Source organism: Bufo gargarizans, chromosome 1 (assembly GCF_014858855.1).
Source record: "Bufo gargarizans isolate SCDJY-AF-19 chromosome 1, ASM1485885v1, whole genome shotgun sequence".
NCBI classification, from domain to species: Eukaryota; Metazoa; Chordata; class Amphibia; order Anura; family Bufonidae; genus Bufo; species Bufo gargarizans.
Window position 1 is genome coordinate 367,490,066 of NC_058080.1, and position 23,098 is coordinate 367,513,163.

Genomic DNA, 23,098 nt, shown 5'->3' on the forward strand with positions numbered 1-23,098 from the left:
AGCAGGTAAGTATGAAAATCTTCTACTCCGCTGCCACCGATGATGATTACAATAGAGGGAGGGAGGGGGGGGGGGGGGGGGTTGGGGGGGTGCGCACACTGGCCCCAATGTATTAAAACAATAGAGAGAGGGAGGGAGGGGGGGTTGGGGGGGCGCGCGCACACTGGCCCCAATGTATTAAAACAATAGAGGGAGGGAGGGGGGGGTTGTGGGGGCGCGCGCACACTGGCCCCAATGTATTAAAATAATAGAGGGGGGGTTGGGGGGGTGCGCACACTGGCCCCAATGTATTAAAACAATAGAGAGAGGGAGGGAGGGGGGGTTGGGGGGGCGCGCGCACACTGGCCCCAATGTATTAAAACAATAGAGGGAGGGAGGGGGGGGGTTGTGGGGGCGCGCGCACACTGGCCCCAATGTATTAAAATAATAGAGGGGGGGTTGGGGGGGTGCGCACACTGGCCCCAATGTATTAAAACAATAGAGAGAGGGAGGGAGGGGGGGTTGGGGGGGCGCGCGCACACTGGCCCCAATGTATTAAAACAATAGAGGGAGGGAGGGGGGGGGTTGTGGGGGCGCGCGCACACTGGCCCCAATGTATTAAAATAATAGAGGGGGGGTTGGGGGGCGCGCGCACACTGGCCCCAATGTATTAAAACAATAGAGGGAGGGAGGGGGGTGCGCACACTGGCCACCAACGAGTTAACAACAGGGGAGGGGGGGCCCACTGGCCACCAATGAGTTAAAAACAGGGGGGGGGGGTCTGCCCCCTGCTGCCTGGCAGCACCTGCCAGGCAGCAGGGGGCAGTCATGTACACAGTTTTTTTGTATATTCTAACCTGAAGCGTCTCCATCACCATGGGAACGCCTCTGTGTTAGAATATACTGTCGGAAATGAGTTTCACGATGTAGCTCATATCCGACAGTATATTCTAACATAGAGGCGTTCCCATGGTGATGGGGACGCTACAAGTTAAAATATACCATCGGATTGGAGAAAACTCCAATCCGATGGTATAACAGAACTCCAGACTTTACATTGAAAGTCAATGGGGACGGATCCGTTTGAAATGGCACCATATTGTGTCAACTTCAAACGGATCCGTCCCTATTGACTTGCATTGTAATTCAGGACGGATCCGTTTGGCTCCGCACGGCCAGGCGGACGCCAAAACGACTTTTTTTTCATGTCCGTGGATCCTCCAAAAATCAAGGAAGACCCACGGACGAAAAAACGGTCACGGATCACGGACCCACGGACCCAGTTTTTGCGGGCCGTGAAAAAAAACTGTCGTGTGCATGAGGCCTAACATAGACTTATACATGACATCATCAGGATAGGTAATCAATATCAGACAGGCGAGGGACAGAATCCCGGCAGCAATAAACAGACTGATACAGAACGAGAGATGGCTCTTCTCACAAAGGCTTACAATATACTAGGGGAAAGGGAAGAGAAAGGGGAATGTGATGTGCTTGGGTAGTTACTTCCAAGTAGTGATGATCGAGCATGCCAGTCTTAGTCAGGGAGAACTGTGCTTCAGAAGGGACAGATAGTGAAGGGAATTGAATTTTCTTTTTTGGTTAGGCAAAAGGACTATTAAGGACTATTAAGGACTATTGTGTCTGTCAGCAATATATATTTTTAGCGCAACCTGTGCTAAATTGCGTGTGATTAGAGACCCAAAATTCCTTTTAAGAACTATTGTTGTGTCTGGCAGTAATATATATTTTTAGCGAAACCTGCACTAAATAGCTTGCAATTGTTTGGCCGCTGTATCAGCTCCTGTATCAAGTTTGCGCATCTTAAAAATATCTGTGACATCCAGTGTACCTTTTCCGTAGACGGGGTCTGCTGCGGACAGGTATATTACCTGCGCTACATCTCCTGTATCAAGTTTGCGCATCTTAAAAATATCTGTGACATCCAGTGTACCTTTTCCGTAGACGCTGCGGACAGCGACATTATCTGCGCTACATCTCCTGTTTAATGTGTGCGCATATTAAAAATATCTGTGACATTCAGCATACTTTTTCCGTAGATGGTGTCCGCTGTGGACAGTTACATTACCTGCGCTGCATCTTCTGTATAATGATTGTGCATAATAAATATCAGTGATATTCCCTGTAATTTTTTATTAGCCGCTGGTGACAGCGACATTACCTGCACTACATCTCCCGTATAACGTTTGCAAATCCTAAATAGCTGTTACATTCCCTGTAATTTTTTATTAGCTGCTGGTGACAGCAGCGACATTACCTGTGCTACATCTCCTGTATAACGTTAGCTGCTTGTGACAGCAGCGACATTACCTGTGCTACATCTCCTGTATAACGTTAGCTGCTTGTGACAGCAGCGACATTACCTGTGCTACATCTCCTGTATAACGTTTGCGCATCCTAATTATCAGTGACATTCAGACACATTTTTTCGCTGTTGGTGGCAGCGACATTACCTGCTCTACATCTCCTGTATAACATTTGCACATCCTAAATATCAGTGACATTCACTTTAATTTATTTGCGCATGCACTTACAAAACCTGTGTTACTTTATGGTACATGTGACATACTTGCAAGTATATATACCATTTAATATGCAGAAGGCGAGCAGTAAGGGACGGGGAAGTGGCCGTGCTGCTGATGGTGCACGCAGAGGCCTGCTGCCTGCTGCCAGAGAGCAAGAAACACTCATCCACGATGCTTAGCTTCATGTCCCAGTTTACAGGTCGGCGCAGGACACCACTCTCGATGTCACACCAGTGCGACCAGGTGATCGGTTGGATTACAGCAGATAATGCTTCCAGTCGGGGAAGCACCACCTTGTCTTCCACAAAGTCCGGTCTCAGTAGCCAAGAGTCTGGTCAACGTAATCCTCACCCTGATCCTCCTTCCTCCCACCATGGAGAGTCTTGGCAAACAAGCGATCCCACACTCGGATATTCCGAGGAGCTGTTTTCATCGCCATTCCTTGTTTGGGCCTCTCGCCAAGGGACATAAGGAGATTGTGTGCACTGATGCCCAAACTCTTGAGTTTCCACAGTCACAAGAAGATGGTGGGGAACGGCAATTAGTGTTTCACGAGGTGGATGATAATGATGAGACACAGTTGTCAATAAGTGAGGTTGTTGTTAGGTCAACAAGTCAGGGGGATGACCAGAGTGAGGAAGTGGAAGAGGAGGTGGTGGATGATGAAATCACTGACCCAACCTGGGAATGTGGTATGCCGAGCGAGGGCAGCAGTATATAGATGGAGGGATCCGCAGGCTGGAAGAGGCAGTGGGGTGGCAAAAGGGAGAAGACGGGCCACACCAAACAGGCACGCAACTGTTCCCCGGAGCACTCCCTTGTGCCCATATCCCTTGTCAAGGGGTAGGCGTTCCGCAGTCTGACGCTTTTTTGAGAAAAGTGCAAACGATAAAATAATTGTCATTTACAACCTGTGCCGTACCAAAATGAGCAGGGGCGTGAACACTAGCAACCTCACCACCACCAGCATGATCCGCCACATGTCATCAAAGCACCCTAATAGATTGGCCGAACGCCTGGGTCCACAATCAGTGTCTCTGGGTCACACCTGGCCTCCTCTTCCCCTGTGTCACGTGCTGGCCAATCCCCTGTCCAAGACGCAGGTCTGGATGTCTCCTGCCCTGCACCTGGACCTTCGCAAGCACCATCAGCTAGCACATCCTCTTCTGTGTCCCAGCGCAGCGTACAGATGTCCATACCCCAGGCCTTTGAACGAAAGCGCAAATACCCAGCCACCCACCCACAGGCCATAGCACTAAATGCGCACCTTTCCAAATTGCTGGCCCTGTAAATGTTGCCATTTAGGCTTGTGGACACTGAGGCTTTCCGCAGCCTGATGGCGGCGGCGGTCCCTTGTTACTCAGTCCCTAGCCGCCACTATTTTTCCCGGTGTGCTTACCCTGCCTTACACCAGCATATGTCCTGTAACATCACCCGTGCCCTGACCAACGCAGTTATTGGGAAGGTCCACTTAACGACTGACAAGTGCTTGTGGCCATGGACGCTACATTTCCCTGATGGCACACTGGGTGAACGTTGTGGAGGCTGGGGGCGAGTCATACCCTGGGTTGGCACAGGTGCTACCGACGCCAAGGATTGCGGGCCCTACTTCCATCAGGATTTCCGCCACCACCTACATTAGTGGCTGCAACCCCCCCCCCCCCCCCCCTTCTCCTCCTCCTCCACCTCCTCCTCCACTTACACCTCTAAATTATCATCTTGCAGCACCAGTAAGCCATCAGTCAGTTAGTGTAGCACTGCAGTGGGGAAGCAGCAAGAGTTACAGTTGAAACCAGTTTACATACACTATATAAAAAGACACATATGCAGGTTTTTCTCAATATCTGACATGAAATCTGAATAAACCTTTCCTGTTTTTGGTCAATTAGGATTACTATAATTATTATTATTTGCCAAATTCCAGAATAATGAGAGAGAGAGAGATAATATTTTAAGGCATTTTATTACTTTCTGCAATGTCAAAAGTTTACATACACTAAGATTACTATGCCTTTAAACAATTCTGGACTGCCCATATGATGATGTCATGTGTTTGGAAGCTTCTGTTAGGTTTGTTGGCAACATCTGAGTTAATTAGAGACACCTGTGGGTGTATTTAAACACACACCTGAAACACACTGCTTCTTTGTGTAGCATCATGGGGAAGTCTAAAGAAATCAGCCAAGATATCAGGAAGAGAATTGTGGACTTGCACAAGTCTGGCTCAGGAGGGACTAGTGCACTTCACAAAATAGATGGCATCATGAGGAAAGCAGATTATGTGGAAATACTGAAGCAACATCTCAAGACATCAGCCAGGAAATTAAAGCTTGGGCGGAAATGGGTCTTCCAAATGGACAATGACTTGAAGCATACTATCAAACTGGTTACAAAGTGGCTTAAAGGGGTTCTGCAGTTTGTTTAAACTGATGATATATCCTCTAGATAGATCATCATCATCTGATCAGCGGGGGTCCCGGGTATCGGACCCCCGCTGATCAGATGCTGATGATCTATCCAGAGGATAGATCATCAGTTTAAACAAACTGCAGAACCCCTTTAAGGATAACAAAGTCAATGTTTTGGAGTGGCCATCACAAAGCCCTGATCTCAATCTTATTATAAATTTATGGGCAAAGCTGAAAAGGCAGGTGCGAGCAATGCAACCAACAAACATGGCTCAGTTATGCCAGTTTTGGCAGGAGGAATGGGCACAAATTCCGACCAACTATTGTGAGAAGTTTGTGGACAGATATCCAAAACGTTTGACCCAAATCATAAAGTTTAAGGGCAATGGTACCAATTATTAATGAAATGTATGTAAACTTTTGACTTTGCAGAAAGTTAAAAAAAATGCCTTAAAACATTCTCTCTCTCATTATTCTGGCATTTTGCAAATATGAATAATTATGGTAATCCTAATTGACCAAAAACAGGAAAGGCTTATTCTGATTTCATGTCAGATATTGAGAAAGATGTGCATATGTGTCTTTTTATATAGTGTATGTAAACTTCTGGTTTCAACTGTATATGCTGAACACATCCAGTGGCCTCCATTGACCTTGTATATGCCAAAAACGTGTCCCTGTGGAATAGAGTGTCTTTTTGGAATAGTGTAGTACATTATTTCAAACAAAGATATACAGGAAAAAAAACATTTATCGCATGTATGATTATTATTTTTTTTACTGTAGGAGCCTGTGTATGTCTGCACCTTTGCATGCCCATATAGTGAGATACAGTGCCTTGAAAATGTATTTATACCCCTAGAACTTTTCCACATTACACCCACAAACTTAGATGTATTTTATTGGGATTATATGTGATAGACCAACACAAAGTAGCAAGTATATGCCAAGTAAAAAGAAAGTGACACATGACTTTCAACATGTGTGGCGTGTATTTGTATTCAGCCCCCCTTGTACTCTGATACCCCTAATAAAATCCAGTGTGACCAATTTCTTTCAGATGTCACCTAATTAGTAAATAGAGTCCACATGTGTGAATTTATTCTCAGTATAATAACAGCTGTTCTGTGAAGAGGTTTGTTAGTGAACATTAGTAATCAAACAGCATCATGAAAACCAAGGGACACACTAGACAGGTCAAGGATAAAGTTTTGGAGAAGTGTAAAGCAGGGTTAGGTTATAAAAACTACCTCAAGCTCTGAACATCTAATGGAACACTGTTTAATCCATCATCTGAAAATGGAAGGTGTATGGCACAATTGCAAACCTAACAGGACATGATCGTCAACCTAAACTGACAGCCCAGCCAAGGAAATAACTAATTAGAGAAGCAGGCAAAAGGCCCATGTTCACTGTATGAGCTGCAGAGATCTACAGCTCAGATGGGAGAATCTGTCTACGGGACAACTATTAGTCGTGTACTCAACAAATAAAGTCATTATGGAAGAGTGGCAAAAAAAGCGCCATTTTTTGAAAGCAAGCTATAAGGGTGGGTTCACATATGGATTTTGATTTCCAATATATCATTGGATTATATGATGCTTATAACGGAAAATAATGGATTTAATAGAAACCAAAAGGAACACTGTCCGTTTTAATCCGTCCTAATATAGTTGAATGGAAAATAAATAACAGAAACCAGCATTCTGTTTGGTTTCCATTATTTTGAATAGAAAAAAGTCCTGCAGACTGTGTTGCTTTTGGTTTTTATTATAGCAATTCCGTTATTTTCCGTTTATAAGCATGTTATAACGGAATGCAATAATGATCAAAATGCTTATGTGAACTCCCACTCCCCCCTAAGAAGTCCCGTGTGCAGTTTGTCACGAGCAATGTAGGGGGCACAGCAAACATGTGGAAGGTGCTCTGGTCAAGACTTGAAAATTGCTGTTCACAGATGCTCTCCATCTAATCTGACTGAGCTTGAGCTATTTTGCAAAGAAGAATGGGCAAACTTTTCAATCTCTAGATATACAAAGCTGGTAGAGACATTTCCCAAAAGACTTGCAGCTGTAAGGCTACTTTCACACTTGCGTTCGGACCGGATCCGTCTGGTATCTGCACAGACGGATCCGCTCCTATAATGCAAACGATGGTATCCGTTCAGAACGGATCCGTCTGCATTATATTTCAGAAAAAAGTCTAAGTCTAATTGTTAGTCAGACGGATCCGTCCAGACTTTGCATTGAAAGTCAATGGGGGACGGATCAGTTTGAAATTGCACCATATTGTGTCAACGTCAAACAGATCCATCCCCATTGACTTGCATTGTAGGTTTGGACGGATCCGTTTGGCTCCGCACAGCCAGGCGGACACGAAAACGCTGCAAGCAGCATTCGGGTGTCCGCCTGCTTAGCGGAACGGAGCCATACTGATGCATTCTGAGCGGATCCGCATCCACTCAGAATGCATTGGGGCTGTACGGATCTGTTCGGGGCCGCTTGTGAGAGCCTTCAAACGGAACTCGCAAGCGGAACCCCGAACGCTAGTGTGAAAGTAGCCCAATTGGAGCGAAAGGTGGTCCTACAAAGTATTGACACCACACTTTCCAGATTTTATTTATTTTTTATTTAAAAAACCATGTATCATTTTTTTCTTAACTTCACACATACTTACTACTTTGTGTTGGTCTCTCACATAAAATCCAGATAAAACACATTTAGGCTTGTGGGTGCAACATGAAAAATGTGGAAAAGTTCAAGGGGTATACTTTTTCAAGGCACTGTAAGGATAGGTCTACACGACGACATTTGTTGCGCGACATTTTGGTGCACTAATGTCGCGTGACAATTTTTATAATGGCAGTCTATGGTGTCGCACTGCAACATGCGACATGCTGCGACTGCGATGCAACAGTCGCAGAAAATCCATTCAAGATGGATTTTTCTGCAACTGTTGCGTCGCAGTCGCAGCCGCAGCATGTTGCATGTAGCAGTGCGACACCATAGACTGCCATTATAAAAATTGTCGCGCGACATTAGTGCAACAAAATGTTGCGTGACAACGACTTTCTGTCGCGCGACAAATGTCGTTGTGTAGACCTAGCCTAAGTTGCAGCCTTCTGTAGGAGGTATATGTTGGGTACTAGTCCAGATTATATCAAAGAAGTGATTGGGCACTCTTATATCCGGAACTCAGAGATAATGTGATAACAATATCTATATTTATTATTGTATATAATGGCACAAGAATTCAAATCAAGATATAGAAATATAAAGATATAAAGATAGTCTTCCTATTATATCTAGTAAATGATTAAAAATGCCATAAATCCAAATAAAATTACAATAGTATGCAATACAATAAAATACAATGCAATCCAATGCTAATACTAAAAATGTATAAATTCTCCAGACATGCTGATAAGGCCTCATGCACACGACCGTTGTGTGCATCCGTGTCTGTTGTGCCGTTTTCCATGATTTTTTGCGGAACCATTGACTTTCAATGGGTCCGTTGAAAACTCGGAAAATGCACCGTTGTTCATCCGCGTCCGTGATCCGTGTTTCCTGTCCGTCAAAAAAATAGGACCTGTCCTATTTTTTTGACGGACAAAGGTTCACAGACCCATTCAAGTCAATGGGTCCGTGAAAAAACACGGATGCACACAAGATTGTCATCCGCGTCAGTGATCCGTGTCCGTAGGCTACTTTCATATAGACTGATCCGAAGATCCGTCTGCATAAAAGCTTTTTCTGATCTAAGTTTTCACTTCATTGAAAACTCAGATCTGACAGTATATTCTAATACAGAGGCGTTCCCATGGTGATGGGGACGCTTCAAGTTAGAATATACTATGCACTTTCACAATTTCATTAGTGGCCAGTGCGGCCCCCCCCCCCTGCCCCTCCCTCCCTCAATTTTCATGCGTTTTTTGTTCTATAGTGACCTTAGCTTATGGACAACATTTTCCATAGATTATTTTCAATAGAACTTATTGTGTTCTCATTGTGTATACAGTCAAATAAAAATCTGGAGATAATCAGACATTTTTAAAAATGGACAGCCTTCAAAACGCGCCTGGTGTGGAGGAATAATAGACCTGGATCTGGCAATAACCGGCAAAATCAAAATCACAAAATTTCTGTTGTTTTAAGGAAAGCGCTTTCACTAAACCCTTTGGCCATACCTTGGCAATATATGAGGAAGACCAGGTAGCAGGTGCGTTCTAATCATCTGCACGAGTGCTGTGGGAGACACGAGTAACGCCCACTACAAGCAGAAAGGGCTATACCGTGAGCTGATTATTAGCCAAGCAGCCATAGACCTCTGACCTGCAGCCGGATTTCCGCAACAACTTGAACGGCCGGCACGGACTCGGCATGAACCAGTAAGACATACATTGGATTTTTGCTCCCAAGAGGTAAGCTTACCTTCACTCACGCCACGTGGGACGCCACGGACCGGACAGCAGCATTGTGCGTGAGTAGCAAATCACTGTATGATACCTAAATAACGCGGGATATTTGATTTGAAATGCTCTGTTAGACAATCAGGGCTAATTTGCAACATTGTATCCAAATCCCCGGGACTGCAACAGTTCAGCAACAGTTTCTCTTCCAGGAAAGCAGCTACGAGGGAGATATAATCTCCACATCGATAATACTGAGCCCCCATAGACTAAGGGCAGGATACGACCTAGGACTGTGACCGATTTTTCTATCACCTAGAGCACTATTTTCACTGCTGGATTTATATGCATACAAATTCATTTGTTATACCACGGTTATACACGGATGGATTTTGGTTTCATTACTAGTGATTCTTTGCACTACTAGGATTTTTTGCACGGTATATATTTTTTGATAATCATTTTTCTTACTAGAATTGTTTTTGCACTATTAGTATATACTTTTTGATAACTATCTTTTTTACAGGGAATAGCACTTTATTGGATTAATTTACATTCGGTCACTACCCATTGCAAGAATATTACAGGGGGAGTGCCAGTATATCGCAGTGGGAGCGTCTGTATCCATCCCAACCTTGTGGATCGGATAGACTCGGTCCACCTGCAATATCTATCTGACCTCAGCAGCCATCTCAACCAATTCGTTTTATTGGGATTGGGACGAAGTGTGTACTTCAGCAGCTTTATCAGCATGTCTGGAGAATTTATACATTTTTAGTATTAGCATTGGATTGCATTGTATTTTATTGTATTGCATACTATTGTAATTTTATTTGGATTTATGGTATGTGTAATCATTTACTAGATATAATAGGAAGACTATCTTTATATCTTTATATTTCTATATCTTGATTCAAATTCTTGTGCCATTATATACAATAATAAATATAGATATTGTTATCACATTATCTCTGAGTTCCGGATATAAGAGTGCCCAATCACTTCTTTGATATAGTTTTCCCAGGTGATCTGAGTGCGACATCAGATAGGTGCACCTTGCCATCCCCAATCAGTGGTAGAGCCGTCCTACATCTTTTCTTTAGACTAGTCCTGATTATACCTCTGATGTAGATGGTAAAAAGGGTAGTAGATAGATAATTGGTCTGTTCTACTAGTATCACATACTGAAGGGAAACCAGTCTTTTATTCCTCCTTCAAGCCAATCAAATAATCATTATGATAAATATTCATATAAGGCTATTTTCACACTTGCGGTGCCGGATCCGGCAAAACGTATGTCAACTGATGGCATTAGTAAGACTGATCAGGATCCTGATTAGTTAAAAAAAATGCATTGTAATGCCGTATCTGTTTTTCCGGTGTCATCCAGCAAAACGGATCCGGTATTTACTCTTTTCACTTTTTTTTGGTCTGCGCATTCCGGCATGCCGGATCCAGCACTAATACATTCCTATGGAAAAAAATGCATTCAGGCAAGTCTTCATTTAATTTAGGACTCTTGTCTCCGGGTAGCCCCCCTCATATGGACACGAAATGGGGATTCTTTCCTTCCTCCCCCCCCCCCCCTTTCTAATTTGAGAGTAGGAGTTTTTTCCTTATTATTCTACAGGTGTACATGCCCTATTATTTATACCAGCATGATACATGCATCAGCATCTACGCATGTCCTTATTGCTGCATATAGGCTGTTTATTGCGGATACCTATGGGGTGACTTCTGGCACATATATATAGATTTCTGCATATAGATGAACACATCTAATGTCACTATCTGGTCACATAATCAGGACATCAAAATTAAGTGGTTAAGATGCGCATTATATTTCTATAGGATTCACTTCTCTGCATCTTACTTCCTCACTCCTTGTCTTGCTTGTGCCTGCCACACTTCACATAATCGCCGTTTGGTCCCTGCATTAACATGGGCATGTGTTGACACACCAGAGAGGATCGTGTCGCTGAGTTAGAGGTTAAGGGCGGGCGAGTACAGTCTGTGTGACGCACCCACCGCTCTCTCGTTCGCCGGCGGCCGTTGTATCCCCCCCTTAGGGGAGGGGTTTCTCCTATTTCAATAGACAAACTCTCATTTCAACAACTAGTAATAAATACAAACTTCATAATTCAGAATTTATAAATACCTTCATATAATACATTCTCTTATTCAAGCACACCAAAAGAATATAAGCTTCCCTAAAGTTACCATTATGTTCTTTCCAATCTTCAAAACTGCTTTCAAAAGCATTTTTTCTTTCTATTCTCAGTTAGGCTACTTTCACACTGGTGTTTTGGTTTCCGTTTGGGAGATCCGTTCAGTGCTCTCACAAGCGGTCCAAACAGATCAGTTTTGCCCTAATGCATACTGAATGGATAAGGATCCGTTCAGAATGCATCAGTTTGCTCCGTTCCGTCTCCATTCCGCTCTGGAGGCGGACACCAAAACGCTGCTTGTACAAATTAATGTAATAATAATAAAAGTAAATATTTTCTACAATGGGCAATAAATTTAGGAAGAGTATATAATCCAGAAGATGGACTATACCTTCAATTGGACTAAAAACATACAATGCATTTGGAAAGTCTTCAGACCCTCTACCTTTTCACATTTTGTTATGTTGTAATGTTGTGCTAAAATACATTTTTAAAAATCCAATTTCGGCACATCAATCTGCACTCAATAACCCATAATAAAAAGTGTAAACAGATTCTTAGAAATTTTTGTTACATAATTAAAAACTAAAATTCAGACCCTTTGCTATGACACTTGAAATGTAGCTCAGGGGGCCTCCCATTTCTCTAGATTAAGACACACCGGTCTATATAAGGCCTTACAGGATAATATGGAGGCACAGATCTGGAGAAGGGTACAAAAATGTCTGCTGCACTAAAAATTCAAAGGAGCACACAGAAGTTTGGAGCAACGAGGATCCTTTATAGAGATGGTCATCCCTCCAAACTAAGTAATTGGATAAGAAGAGCCTTGATAAGAGAGGTGACCAAGAACCCAATGGTCACTCTGGCTGGACTACTAAGATCCTGGGTGCAAATGGGATAAACTTCCAGAAGGTCAACCATCTCTGCAGCACTCCATCAATCTGTAGTTTGAGGAGGAGTGGACAAAAAGAAGACTCTCCTTAGTAAAAGACACAGAAAAGCCTACCTGGAGTTTGCAAAAAAGCACCTAAAGGACTCTCAGACTGAGAAACCAGATTCTCTGGTCTGATGAAACCAAGATTTAACTTTTTGGCCTCATTTCTAAGTTTCATGTCTGGAGGCCCCTAGACACTGCTTTTCACCTGCCCAATACTATCCCTCCTGTGAATTATGGTGGTGGCAGAATCATGCTGTGGATATGTTTTTCTGGTCAGTGTCTGATATGGAAAAACGCTATGATTTAACTTCACTATCCTAGCTGAAGGAAAAATATAGATGGCTCTTATGGAAATCTACTTTTATAGTTTCAATTTACGACACTACAGTTTTGCATTTTTGAGGTTGCAGAATACTGACTATATTTATTTATTATCTTCTCTTCTCTGTTGTTTTCCTTCTTCTCCCATGTGCTTTATCGTATATTACATTTTTAACATCTTGTTATATTTTCTATTTTACATTATTCCAAACCACTTCTGCCTACATTACTATAGCAGCATTGCATATTTCAAGATATTATCATATTGTATGTGCTTATTATTATGTATACTCATGGTTGTTCTACCTACATATGTACACATTACTGTCCTATTATAAATCTCCCTTGCAACTCCAATATCCTTGATAAAGTTAATAAAAAAACTTTACTTACAAAAATGATTCTTTACTTTAAGGCTGTTTAGAATTATATTACATTAAATTCTCCTGATTTTATCTAGCGGTGTGACATCCCAAGATGGATTATTTTAGGAAGGAGTCTCCAGTACATAGAACACCAAATGATTATTCAACTGGATTGGAGCAAACTGGACTTTTACTTTTTGACTGATGTCTTCAGTTTCACTTACAGTGTGTGCATGGGTCATCTTGTTTTAAAATACAATGTCTTTAAGGCTACTTTCACACTAGCGTTCGTCGGTCCGTTCGTGAGCTCCGTTTGAAGGAGCTCACGAGCGGACCCGAACGCCTCCGTCCAGCCCTGATGCAGTCTGAATGGATGCGTCAGTCTGGCGGCGTTCAGCCTCCGCTCCGCTCGCCTCCGCACGGACAGGCGGACAGCTGAACGCTGCTTGCAGCGTTCAGCTGTCCGCCTGGCCGTGCGGAGGCGAGCGGATCCGTTCAGACTTACAATGTAAGTCAATGGGAACGGATCCGCTTGAAGATGTCACCATATGGCTCAATCTTCAAGCGGATCCGTCCCCCATTGACTTTACATTGAAAGTCTGAACGGATCCGCTCAGGCTACTTTCACACTTAGAATTTTTTCTAAGTTATTAATGCAGACGGATCCGTACTGAACGGAGCCACCGTCTGCATTAATATGATCGGATCCGTTCAGAACGGATCCGATCGAGCGCTAGTGTGAAAGTAGCCTTAGAGTAATGCATTGGTGTATATTGTGCCATGAAGTGAAATATATTTGTGACACCTGTAGAACAAGATTCTCTATATTGTAGCATGAAATCTGTACAAAGACTTTTTTTCTGTCTCAACAAAACAAGCACTCCTGTTCCTTGCTCAATTTTACAGCCTTTTGCAAAATAAGAGAAAGAATGCACATAATAGTGTAGCATGAGCGCATAACAATGTCTGCGAGTGGCAATGAATTGTGTATCTTTAGGCTAAATGCACACGATTAGGATTGCGTGCGGACTGTCCGCGCGGATTTGCGTGTGGAAAATCAGCACTGTAGGTTATGTACATTGTACTCTATGAGAATTTAAAATTCTCAATGCACACGATGCAGATTTTTTCCACGCGGATTTTGACCTTGGGTGCGGATTTTAAAATCCGCAGCATGTCAATTAATGGTATTTTTCCTGACTGTATTTTCTTCATTCACTTAGTACAATCCGCACGTGGAAAATCCGCACCAAATCCGCATGCAAATCTGCACCAATTGATGTGGATTGACCGCGCGGATTTGCCTGCGAACACCTGCGGATTTCAGTGCAAATTCTCCGCACATGAATCCTGAACGTGTGCATGTACCCTTATACCACAAAACTGGTAATATGTTCAATCCTTTAAAAAAACAAACTACCTACCCGGTTTTCTTGTCTTTTTAGCCTGTCTCCACTTGACTCAGAAGCTTCAAAGTTCGGGTTTCTGTGTGTTCTAAAAATCGGCACTATGGAACTATCATAGGATGGGGTTTTATTGCCCAGGGTACCTTTCCAAGGTGCAGAAGAAGATGTGTTTGAAACATCTAAGAAGAGAAAGTGCAACCATTAATATATATAGTGTACATTACCAAAAATACCATACATTGAAGAGTGAAAAATGCTGTTTACAGATTACATGGTGAAGCCAAGAATGACACTAAATATACTTACTTGAGGTTAATGATGAAGTCCCATCATGTGTGTCATATCCATTGTGTGGGGTATTTAACTCATTATCAGTTTCTATTTTTAATGGAAGAAGTCCACTTTTTTCTCTCTCTTCTTGTAGCTCCCGATCCCTTTCTAATGCTTGCTGGATTTCTTGCTCAATGATGTTGGAAAGTGAAGGTCTTAGCATTTTATTGTACCTCTCTCCATGGCCTACCTTATGGTCCCTATCAATCTCTACATCATTGTCTTGAAGAGGTAAGGTGAATTTCAAAGGCTGAACCTGGAAATTCTCTTTGCGCAATACAAAAGTTTCCCCTGAAGATTCCTGTTCTGAAGATCTTTCTAGAGGAGTCTTTACATCTAAAATGTTGTCTGCACTGAGCCTCCTGTTTCTGTAGGCATTGAATGGTGATGGCTTCCACTTCATTCGTACACTGTAGGGTTGAGGAGAATCTAAACTTGACCAGTTCTTTGAGTCATTATCAGTTTCTAAATCTGCCTCCGTCACTTTTGTTATTTTGTTGCTTATCCCATGCTGTGGCTGAACAGGAATTTCATCTGGCTGCTCAAACAACCTTCTGCGCTCATCTAGTTCCTGGGAATTACCTTTATCATAAAGTCCTGCCACTCTGCCTTCACTTTTTAAATCAGCCTCTCTCTGGACCTCTTTTTCGATCTCCCTTTGAATGAATAAAGAGGTGTGAGCTCTGTTTTTGCTCTTTTTGGAAAGGGGAATGTCTGACAAATCAGCAAGCACAGGATTTTTGGAAATTTCTATGATCTCATTTGTTTCCCCAAAACTTAAAATTCCTCTTTCTTTCCTCAAACTTTCCTCTCTCTCCAGTGCTAGGCGAATTTCCCTTTCTATAGGTGTTTCATCACTGGGGTTGGGAATGCTCTCTTTTTCTTCATGAATCTCCTGTTCTCCATTATCCACAGAGTCCAAAGACAGAGTTTTTAGGAACTGTTCATGTAGAATACTTGAGCTCACATCTTTTCCAGTAATTTCTGGGTTTACAATATATTCTTCTTTCTGTGTCTTACCTTCCTGGTCTTCCTTCACTTTTGTTACCTCATAATTTTCACGTAGAGAGCGTGTATTTACCCAAGATTGCCTTGGCTGAGGACGGGGCATTATGGGAAGACTATTCCTCTGTTTCTCCAACTTTATAAATTGCTGTCTTGCAGATTCAAAATTAATCTGTTCTATGTGTATATTTGGCTTGTTCTCTTCACCTTCTCTTCCAGTGAAATCTACATCGGAGTTTAACATATTTTTGTTGCTTATATTGATCACTTCTTCTGTGTCCAAACTTTTACGCTGACCTTGTTTTTTAATTATATCTCTACGGTCCTTCTCAAGTGCAAGTACCTTTTCTGGAATAAGGTCACGAGATCGGGGTTTGAATTCCTCCTCATCAGCATCTTCATCACTATCTACAAATAACTTTGTTGGACTTGTTTCGGGAAGATGTGACCGTATCTCAAAACGTTCCCCCCCCCTTAATACTTTTAGGCGACGATCAGGTGAAGGTGAAGAATACCATATCTCCTTTTTTGCATCAATCTCGTGTGTTGCTTGGGTTTCCTCAGAAGAATTAGTCAAATCTTGCTGAGAACCATTAATACGTTGGTTAGACGAAAAAGAAGAGAACATTCTCCTGGTTATTCTATCCATGGTTGATACTGAGGCATCAGTGTTGGTCTGTGAGTCAGTTATATTTTCCTCCTGCTCTTTAGCAACATATATTTTGTCACTATCTGTATATATACTTGTTACTTGCAACGTTGGATAATTTTTTGCCGTTATCTCTGGTTCACATTCTAAGATATTGCTTCTCTTTGTTACATCTGACCGAAGTGCTAGAGTTTCAGATGAACTAACAATCTCATATTCTGTTGAGATTTCTATGTCAAATGGCTTGGAGTCTGTAACATACTGCTCAATTATGTTCTCTTTTTCTAAAATGAATACCTTTGGGCTTCCATTTTCTGTATTTTCTGGCACCTGAAAAATACATTGTTAAAATGTTGATGTGTCTGTGTTATGTAGCATGTCAGAGAAATTTGCAGAGCACCCTGTGTTTTTCTGCTCTTCAATATGATGCATTTTCTATTTATGCAGCCAAGTAAAAACAGGAAATTTTAAGAGGTTTCCCCCTTTGACAATATTTATGACTTATCTACTGGATCCAGATCCCAGACTATCACAAGAACGTGGTGCCTCCAAGACCCCTGTGTGAATGGATCGATTGTGTGCATGCATGACCACTGCTCCATTCACCTTTGTGAGACTACCTATCACAGTTCTCAGCTTTCTCTGTCAGTCCCATAGTAAATGGAGTGGTGATCACCCATGTACTAAAGCTCCAATTACATAGGCAACTTTCATTCTCGTGACTGTGTCAGTCCCATCAGTCAGACCTCTATCAATTATACAGGACAGGGGATAACTGTTGTTAATGGAAAAACTGTGAAAAACTACTTTAATGCCACCCAGTTACAAGTTATTATAAAAGCTCCTGCCATAAATTCCTTACAACTGATCAAAGTATATTCAGCAGTGCATTGTAGAGTCTGAAATCTTCAAACAGTTAATCATTACATCAAATTGTAATGCTTAGAATACTCTAGATTTTCTATCACCTTGTTTATAAGGTATTTTTTTATAGACGAGAAATTGTAACAATTCCAGTGACTCATAAACATAAGTTACATGGCATAAGAGCATGCCGTAATCACAATTGTAGGAAATTTCTGCGCACACAGCAGTTACTAAGACATGTCCAAACTACTGTTGTTGATCTAACTGAGTATAATGTACATGATAGTACCCAAGAACCTGTACAAAAAATATTAATATAATTCAAACACTAGTTTAAAGGGGTTGTCCGGGTTCAGAATGCTGGACATAACCTCATCTTCACTCATTAGCATGTATAAGTGAAGCAATGCTCCCCATTGTCCTGCATCGCGCAGGGCAAGGTCTGTTTTGTTTACTTTCTCACTATTCTAGGCGGAGGCTTCCGCCTAGCAGTGATCCCGGTGATGTCATCGGCACAAATGGGCGCTCTATAGAGCTGCCTTTGGCTCTGAAAACAGCCTCGGCAATCGCTATAAGACCACTCATTTGTGCTGGTGATGCCTGGCATACTCATGTAAAGCCTGATACGTCACCGGTAGTAAAGAAAAAGCCCTTGCCCTGCGCAATGCAGCTCAAGGCTAGGGGGAGCATCGGCGCAGCTCCACTCAAACATGCTAAATGAGTGAAGATGAGGTTATGTCTGGGTTCAGCTCTGAATCCAGACAACCCGTTGAAACTATTTCTACAAGGCAATACCCTACAAATATATTACCTTTAAAATGTGGATAGTAGTAGCCTAAAGTATAAAATAAAGAAATAGTTCAAGCTTATTGGAACAGATGTGCATGAAGGAGGTCCTCCCATTCTTAGGTGGAAACATTATGAATAATTTTCCATCAGTAACCAGTGAGCTAGCATGCGATGAGTGGCCTAACTTGCTTGGTTAAAATGATAATGCAGGCCTTTCTAGTTGAGGATTCTAGTATCTGAGTTACTATTTCAATGCCTGATTGGGCCTGCAACCAGACCAAAGGCCCAACTGGTCCCTAACATTTTCCCACGTTTATCAGATGCAGGGGATCAGCAGGGAATGAACTAATTTCATAATTTCCTGCTACATGTGGAGCATGAAGGGAAGCACAATGTAAGGGCAGAATCATTTATCTATGGTATGTTTCATTGGCTAATTTTAGGGTAATTTTGCATTTCATAGAAAGTAATCAGGGCCGGCACCACCTGTAAGGTGGTGTAAGGCTGGCCTGAGCCGTACCGCGCAGGAACAGGCCGGAAGAGACTGCATCGCATCGCTGACATGGAGGTAAGTATAAGTGTTTTTATTTTTGTTGTTGTTGTCAATACTGGTGGCTACTGGGCTGGCACATGATCGGGGGGCCTATGGCTACTGGGACATGATAGGGGGGCCCTATGGCTACTGGGACATGATAGGGGGCCCTATGGCTACTGGCACATGATAGGGGGGCTCTATGGCTACTGGCACATGATAGGGGGGGCCCTATGGCTACTGGCACATGATAAGGGGGCCCTATGGCTACTGGCACATGATATAGGGGGGCTCTGGCTACTGGCACATGATATAGGGGTCTCTGGCTACTGGCACATGATATGGGGGGGCTCTGGCTACTGGCACATGATATGGAGGGGCTCTTGTTACTGACACATGATGGTGGGGGGCTCTTATTACTGGCACATGATTGGGGGGCATCTATGATGGCACATTTTACTGGCACATTATTGGGGCCATCTATGGGGGCACTTATTACTGGCACATTGGGGGCACTTATTACTGGCACACTATTGGTGGGCATTATAGGGGCATCTACTGAGGCACAAAGAATGGCTATTTTATATGGGAGCTTTGTATAGGGGCATTTTATACTGGAACACATTATGGTGGGTACTATGGGGAAGGTGGGAGAGCAGTACTATGGGGTCATCTACGGGGGCACTGAGAAGGGGTATTTTATACTTACAAATTATGGGGGACACTGAGGGCATCTACTGGGGCACTATATTATGGGGGGGCACTAGGAGGGAGGGGGAGGGGAGCACTATGGGGGCATTTACTGGGGGTACTATATAGGGGTATTTTATACTGGCACATTATGGGGGCACTATGGGGATATTAGCTCAACTGGGGGCATTACAAGGGGATATTTTTTGCACTCTCACATTATAAGGAGAATTATTTTTACTGGGGGAGGGGCATTATGGTGGACTTTATTACTCCCCCATGGTATGACCCCCTAGTAGCAGCACCAGCCTCTCCCTGCTCTGCTATCCCTCTGCCCTTTCTCCAAATCCTTATTATGAAATCTTTCTCATTAGGATAAAACACATCAGCTCCACCAAGCCCCCGGCCAAAGTGTGGAAGTGGCGTCTGAGATCCCCAAGGGCGAAGCTAAGTAACTGTAAGTTTTCATATGAAATGTTTATGTTATACACATATAGCATACACTGTGCCCCACAATATACAGTTTCTTCTGTAAAAGTCATCAAGTGTCATGGGGGGGGGGCCCCTTATTGTTTTTTGCCCCAGGCTTGTTTCTTTAGCTATGGCTTAAGTTATGGTAGTTATTCTCCACCATTCTTAATAGGGGGCTTTATTGCAACATATAACTCTCTTTTAATTTAAATGCTGAGAAACGGGTGGAACATATGTGATGTCATGATATGGGCAGATCATCTGATAAGGGGGGGCGGCAATTTTTATCTTGCCTAGGGCGGCAAAAATCCTTGCACCGGCCCTGAAAGTAATAGAAGAAGATCACGAGATAATCCAACTCCATACACATTGGACACACAGCCACAATCACTGGAATGGGAGATAACTTAAATCCCGGTCATTCAACCCCTCAGATCCCGCAGTAAATAGTGACCACAGCATCTGGACGGTTAAACAGAGGTAGGGGACTCCCTCTATCCCCCTGAATGGAGCCTCCTTAGTGAACTTGTGGAGTTCCGATCAGTTGCTATGGCAGCCTGGGCATTGTGAAGTCTGCCATATCAAACTGCCTGTTAAGATGTGCCTGCAGAAAAGCAGACAGTAAACATGCCATAGACTGCAATAGTATGCTATCGCAGTCTATAGAATAAGCGATCAGAAGACTACATGTTAAAGTCCCCTAAAATAACTAAAAAGTACATTTGAAAATTATATGAATAAGTTAAAATGTTAAAAAAATTATAAAAAAATGAAAAAATATTCAATTCACCCCTTTCCAATTTTATATATATATATATATATATATATATATATATATAGACAGTATACTGCTACAGAGCGATCTGAATAGATTGGGGGCTTGAGCAGAGAAGTGGCAGATGAGGTTTGACACTGACAAATGTAAGGTTATGCACATAGGAAGAAAAGCTACATGTCACCAGTACATACTAAATGGTAAAACACTGGGTAACACTGATATGGAAAGGACTTAGGAATTTTAATAAACAGCAAACTAAGCTGTAGAAACCAGTGTCAGGCAGCTGCTGCCAAGGCCAATAACATAATGGGCATAGATGCTGTGATGAGAACATAGTCCTGCCACTTTACAAATCATTAGTCAGACCACACATGTGAAGACGGCAGACATAGCTCAGCTGGAGAGGGTTCAGAGGAGGGCAACTAAAGTAATAACTGGAATGGGGGGACTACAGTACCCTGAAAGATTATCAAAATTAGGGTCCACTCACACGTCCGTGAATGTGTCTTCACACGTTCTGCAAGACCCATTCATTCTCTATGGGGCAGGAATGGATGCGGACAGCACACAGTGTGCTGTCCGCATCCACATTTCGGGAGCACGCCTCCCATCTTCTGGTCCATGGCTCCGGATAAAAATAGAGGGGTGCCGGCCGGGTGTATTGCGGATCCGCAATACACTAAGGACGTGTGAATGGACCCTTAGGGTTATTCACTTTAGAAAAAAGTTGACTGAGGGGAGATCTAATAACTATGTATAAATATATCAGGGGTCAGTACAGAGATCTATCCCATCATCTATTTATCCTCAGGACTGTGACTGTGACGAGGGGACATCCTCTGCGTCTGGAGGAAAGAAGGTTTGTACATAAACATAGAAGAGGATTCTTTATGGTAAGAGCAGTGAGACTATGGAACTCTCTGCCTGAGGAGGTGGTGATGGTGAGTACAATAAAGGAATTCAAGAGGGGCCTGGATGTATTTCTGGGGCATAATAATATTACAGGCTATAGCTACTAGAGAGGGGTCATTGATCCAGGGAGTTAGGCCTCATGCACACAACAGTATTTTTTTGCGGTCTGCAAAAAGGGGTTCCGTTGTTCCGTTTTTGTTTCCGTGCGTCTTCCTTTATTTTTGGAGGATCTCCAGACATGAAGGTTTGCCATGCAAGTTTGCCATGCAAATCATAGGGAAAAAAACAGACGTGGATGACAATCTTGTGTGCCTCCGTGTTTTTTCACGGACCCATTGACTTGAATGGGTCCGCGAACCGTTGTCCATGAAAAAAATTGGACAGGTCCTATTTTTTTCACGGACTTGAAACACGGATCACGGATGACAAACGGTGCATTAGCCGAGTTTTCCAGGGACCCATTGAAAGTCAATGTGTCCGCAGAAAATCACGGAAAACGGAACAACGGACACGGGACACAACAACGGTCATGTGCATGAGGCCTTAGTCTGATTTCCTGATTGGAGTCGGGAAGGAATTTTTTTCCCCTAAAGTGAGCAAAATTGGCTTCTACCTGTTTTCTTTTTTTTTTTTGCCTTCCTCTGGATCAACTTGCAGGATAACAGGCCGAACTGGATGGAAAATGCCTTTTTTTCAGCCTTATAAATTATGTTACTATGTAAATATAAACAATTAAAAATTGGTCTTACTGTATCTGAAAATGTCTTAACTATAATAAAATAAAAATATTTATTGTGCATGGTGACTGCTGTAAGGTGTTTTTTATCACCTTGCCCTCCCCAAAAAAAAATTGTTAAAAATGATCAAAAGGTCTTATTTACCCCAAAATTGCACCAGTAAAAACAACAGCTTGCAAAAAAACAGCACACACAGTTGTGGCTACCATCCTATTAGTACACACAAAACCTATCCTAATCACACAGGAAGACAAGTTACTTCAGAACACTTAGGCCCCTTCCACACGGGCGAGTATTCCGCGCGGATGCGAAGCGCGAGTTTAACGCATTGCACCCGCACTAAGGGCTGTTCACATGAGTGGTGAATTTCATGCATCACTTGTGCGTTGCGTGAAAATCGCAGCACGCTCTATATTCTGCGTTTCTCACGTAACGCAGGCCCCATAGAAGTGAATAGGGTTGCGTGAATATCGCAAGCATCCGCAAGCAAGTGCGGATGCGGTGCGATTTTCACGCACGGTTGCTAGGAGACGTTCTGGATGGAGACCGATCATTATTATTTTCCATTATAACATGGTTATAAGGGAAAATACTGTAATAGCATTCTGAATACCGAATGCATAGTAAAATAGCGCTGGAGGGGTTAAAAAAAATAATAATAATTTAACTCACCTTAATCCACTTGTCCACAGTCATCACATGATCCATCACATGATCTTTTACCATGGTGATGGATCATGTGATGACCAGAGTAACATCACAACAGGTCCTGTTGCTACACAAAGCTAAGATGA

At 42.8% G+C, this 23,098-nt stretch overlaps 1 protein-coding gene across 5 annotated transcripts in view; it reads right to left on the minus strand.

Annotated features, from left to right (window-relative positions):
• LOC122920246 (mitotic spindle positioning) overlaps window positions 1–23,098 on the minus strand; it is a 59,005-nt gene that overhangs the window by 8,227 nt on the left and 27,680 nt on the right. For all 5 annotated transcript variants that reach the window (XM_044269604.1, XM_044269622.1, XM_044269629.1 and 2 more), the window contains 2 exons: window positions 14,851–16,858; window positions 14,563–14,723 (listed from right to left, as the gene is read on the minus strand). In XM_044269604.1, coding sequence (XP_044125539.1) covers window positions 14,563–14,723; window positions 14,851–16,858 — 2,169 coding nt within the window. The remainder of the gene's footprint in view (window positions 1–14,562; window positions 14,724–14,850; window positions 16,859–23,098) is intronic.